This window comes from Dromiciops gliroides, chromosome 3 (genome assembly GCF_019393635.1).
Source record: "Dromiciops gliroides isolate mDroGli1 chromosome 3, mDroGli1.pri, whole genome shotgun sequence".
NCBI lineage: Eukaryota > Metazoa > Chordata > Mammalia > Microbiotheria > Microbiotheriidae > Dromiciops > Dromiciops gliroides.
Genome location: NC_057863.1, coordinates 584,619,625 through 584,621,792, shown reverse-complemented (window position 1 = coordinate 584,621,792; position 2,168 = coordinate 584,619,625). Strand labels below are relative to the sequence as shown.

Genomic DNA, 2,168 nt, shown 5'->3' with positions numbered 1-2,168 from the left:
TACCCCTTCAAACCAGGTTGTATTCATAATCATTCCCTTTCTCTGCCAAAGAGTAGCTACTAATAGCTACAGAATATGTCATGCCTACCTCATTGTTCTAATGGACATATTTGTCCAAGTATTGAGTATAGGATGAGTTTCCCTCAAGTACAAGGACTCCTCAGCAGAAAGAGCTCTGTCACCATACTCACACTGGGGACTTCCTGAAGCTTTGGGCCATTTCCCTCCTTACATAACAGGGAATTCCTGCGGTGAATTCATTAAAGTCATGTCTCCTTCATCAAACTAGGGGCTCTACAAGAAGATAACATCTCCTCTATCACAGTTAAATGTCCCTGAGTTTGGGGTCATATCTCCTCCAAAATACCAGGATACCCTAGGAAACAGGGTCCATAGTTCCTCCTTCTTCTCTATCCCACTTCAGCAATAGACCTAAAACAGCAGCCTTCTATGTCTCTACACAGAGGTGATTTCAGAACCACTAATACTTACTATCCCATCCTAGCATGCTGATCTCCAACCATTCTGGTGCTACGACCTTCACATTATTGGGCATCCCTGGCCTAGAGGCCCAGCATTTATGGCTCTCCATCCCCTTCTCAACCATGTTTGTTGCCATCCTCATGGGGAATTGTAGCATTCTTTTTCTGATTGTAACAGAGCCCTCCCTTCAAACACCCATGTACTTCCTCTTGGCCCTGCTGATGGTCTCTGACTTGGCATCTACCTTGGCTGTGCTTCCCAGGCTCCTCTGGCTCTTCTGGTTTGATGCCCATGAGATAAGCACCAAAGGATGTCTTGTTCAGATGTTCTTCATCCATTGTGTATCTGTAGTGCGTTCAGCACTCCTTGTGGCAATGGCCTTTGATCGCTATGTGGCAGTTTGTGAGCCACTCCGTTATAATACCATCCTGAATTACACTGTGGCAGGGCAGTTGGCACTGGCATCCCTTGCCAAAGGAGTGATCCTCATCTTGCCTATGCTATTACTGCTCCAGAGACTGACCTTCTGCAGGACTATCATTGCTCATACTTACTGTGACCACATGGCTGTTGTGAAGATGGCTTGTGCTCATACCAAGGTCAACCGTCTCTATGGAGTTTTTGTATTCATCATGGTGTTAGGGCTGGACCTTGTACTTATTGGAATATCCTATGCCCTGATCCTACATGCTGTGTTGCGTCTCTCATCACGAGATGCCACTCTAAAGACGCTGAATACCTGTTCAGCTCATTTCTTTGTAATTCTCATCAGTTATGTGCCTGCACTTTTCTCCTTCCTCACCCATCGCTTGGGCCATCTCATCCCTCCTCATGCACACATCCTACTTGCTAATCTATACCTACTCACACCCTCTTTGTTTAATCCTATTATCTATGGAATTAAGATGAAGGAGATAAGGTACAAAATGGCAAAGTGTCTCTGTAGGAGGGATACTCTGGCCATTAATCCAGGACACAAAGAGGGGAGTGAATAACCAAGATGGGTTTCTGACACTAATCTTGATGTGTTTGCCACATTACATTCTGGTTCAAAACAAATCTTAATCAGTCACCCCAGTACAGGTCCCCCCAGCAAATGGAAAATGTATAACATATAAATATTGTAATTGCTTCATTGTCTGGATTACTTTAATCTGTCTTCTGCTGTCTCTGTAACACAGGGTCAGCATTAACACCAGCCTCTAATCTAGATTGGGAGTTGCACTGATATTCAGACAACAAAAGAGACAGAGGCAAACAGGGTCTATTGTTCAACAAATCCAAAAGGATTTGAAAGCATGGGTACAAACACAAGATTCCAAAACAAGAACTGAGGTAAAAATATGAATAAGTATGGAAAAAAACCTAGAACACAATAATAATGGATTAAGAGATGATCAAGAGGTAAACACAGAAGAAGAGAATAAACCCACAACTATAAGCAGAGTATCAAAGGAAAGCAAAATGGCTAGGCCACCAAAGTCATAAAAAATGCTGGAAGAAATAAGGCAAGAGATAAAAAATGAAATTGTAAGGGAAGTGAGATTTTGGGAAACCTGACTGAAAGGGTAAAAAAACTTCCTCAAGTAGTAGACTCCCTGAAAGAAAGAATAGAGCAAACAAAAGTTAATATCTCCATGAGATAATAAGGTAAAACATTGAAAAAGTTGAAAAAAAATGAGGTA

The 2,168-nt window shown here is 42.2% G+C and overlaps 1 protein-coding gene across 1 annotated transcript; it reads left to right on the top strand.

Moving 5' to 3' along the window:
• Nucleotides 1–506: 506 nt before the first annotated feature.
• LOC122748082 (putative olfactory receptor 52P1) lies at nucleotides 507–1,478 on the top strand. Its single transcript, XM_043993805.1, has one exon. The coding sequence runs from the start codon at nucleotides 507–509 to the stop codon at nucleotides 1,476–1,478; it is 972 nt and encodes a 323-aa protein (XP_043849740.1).
• The last annotated feature ends 690 nt before the right edge of the window (nucleotides 1,479–2,168 follow it).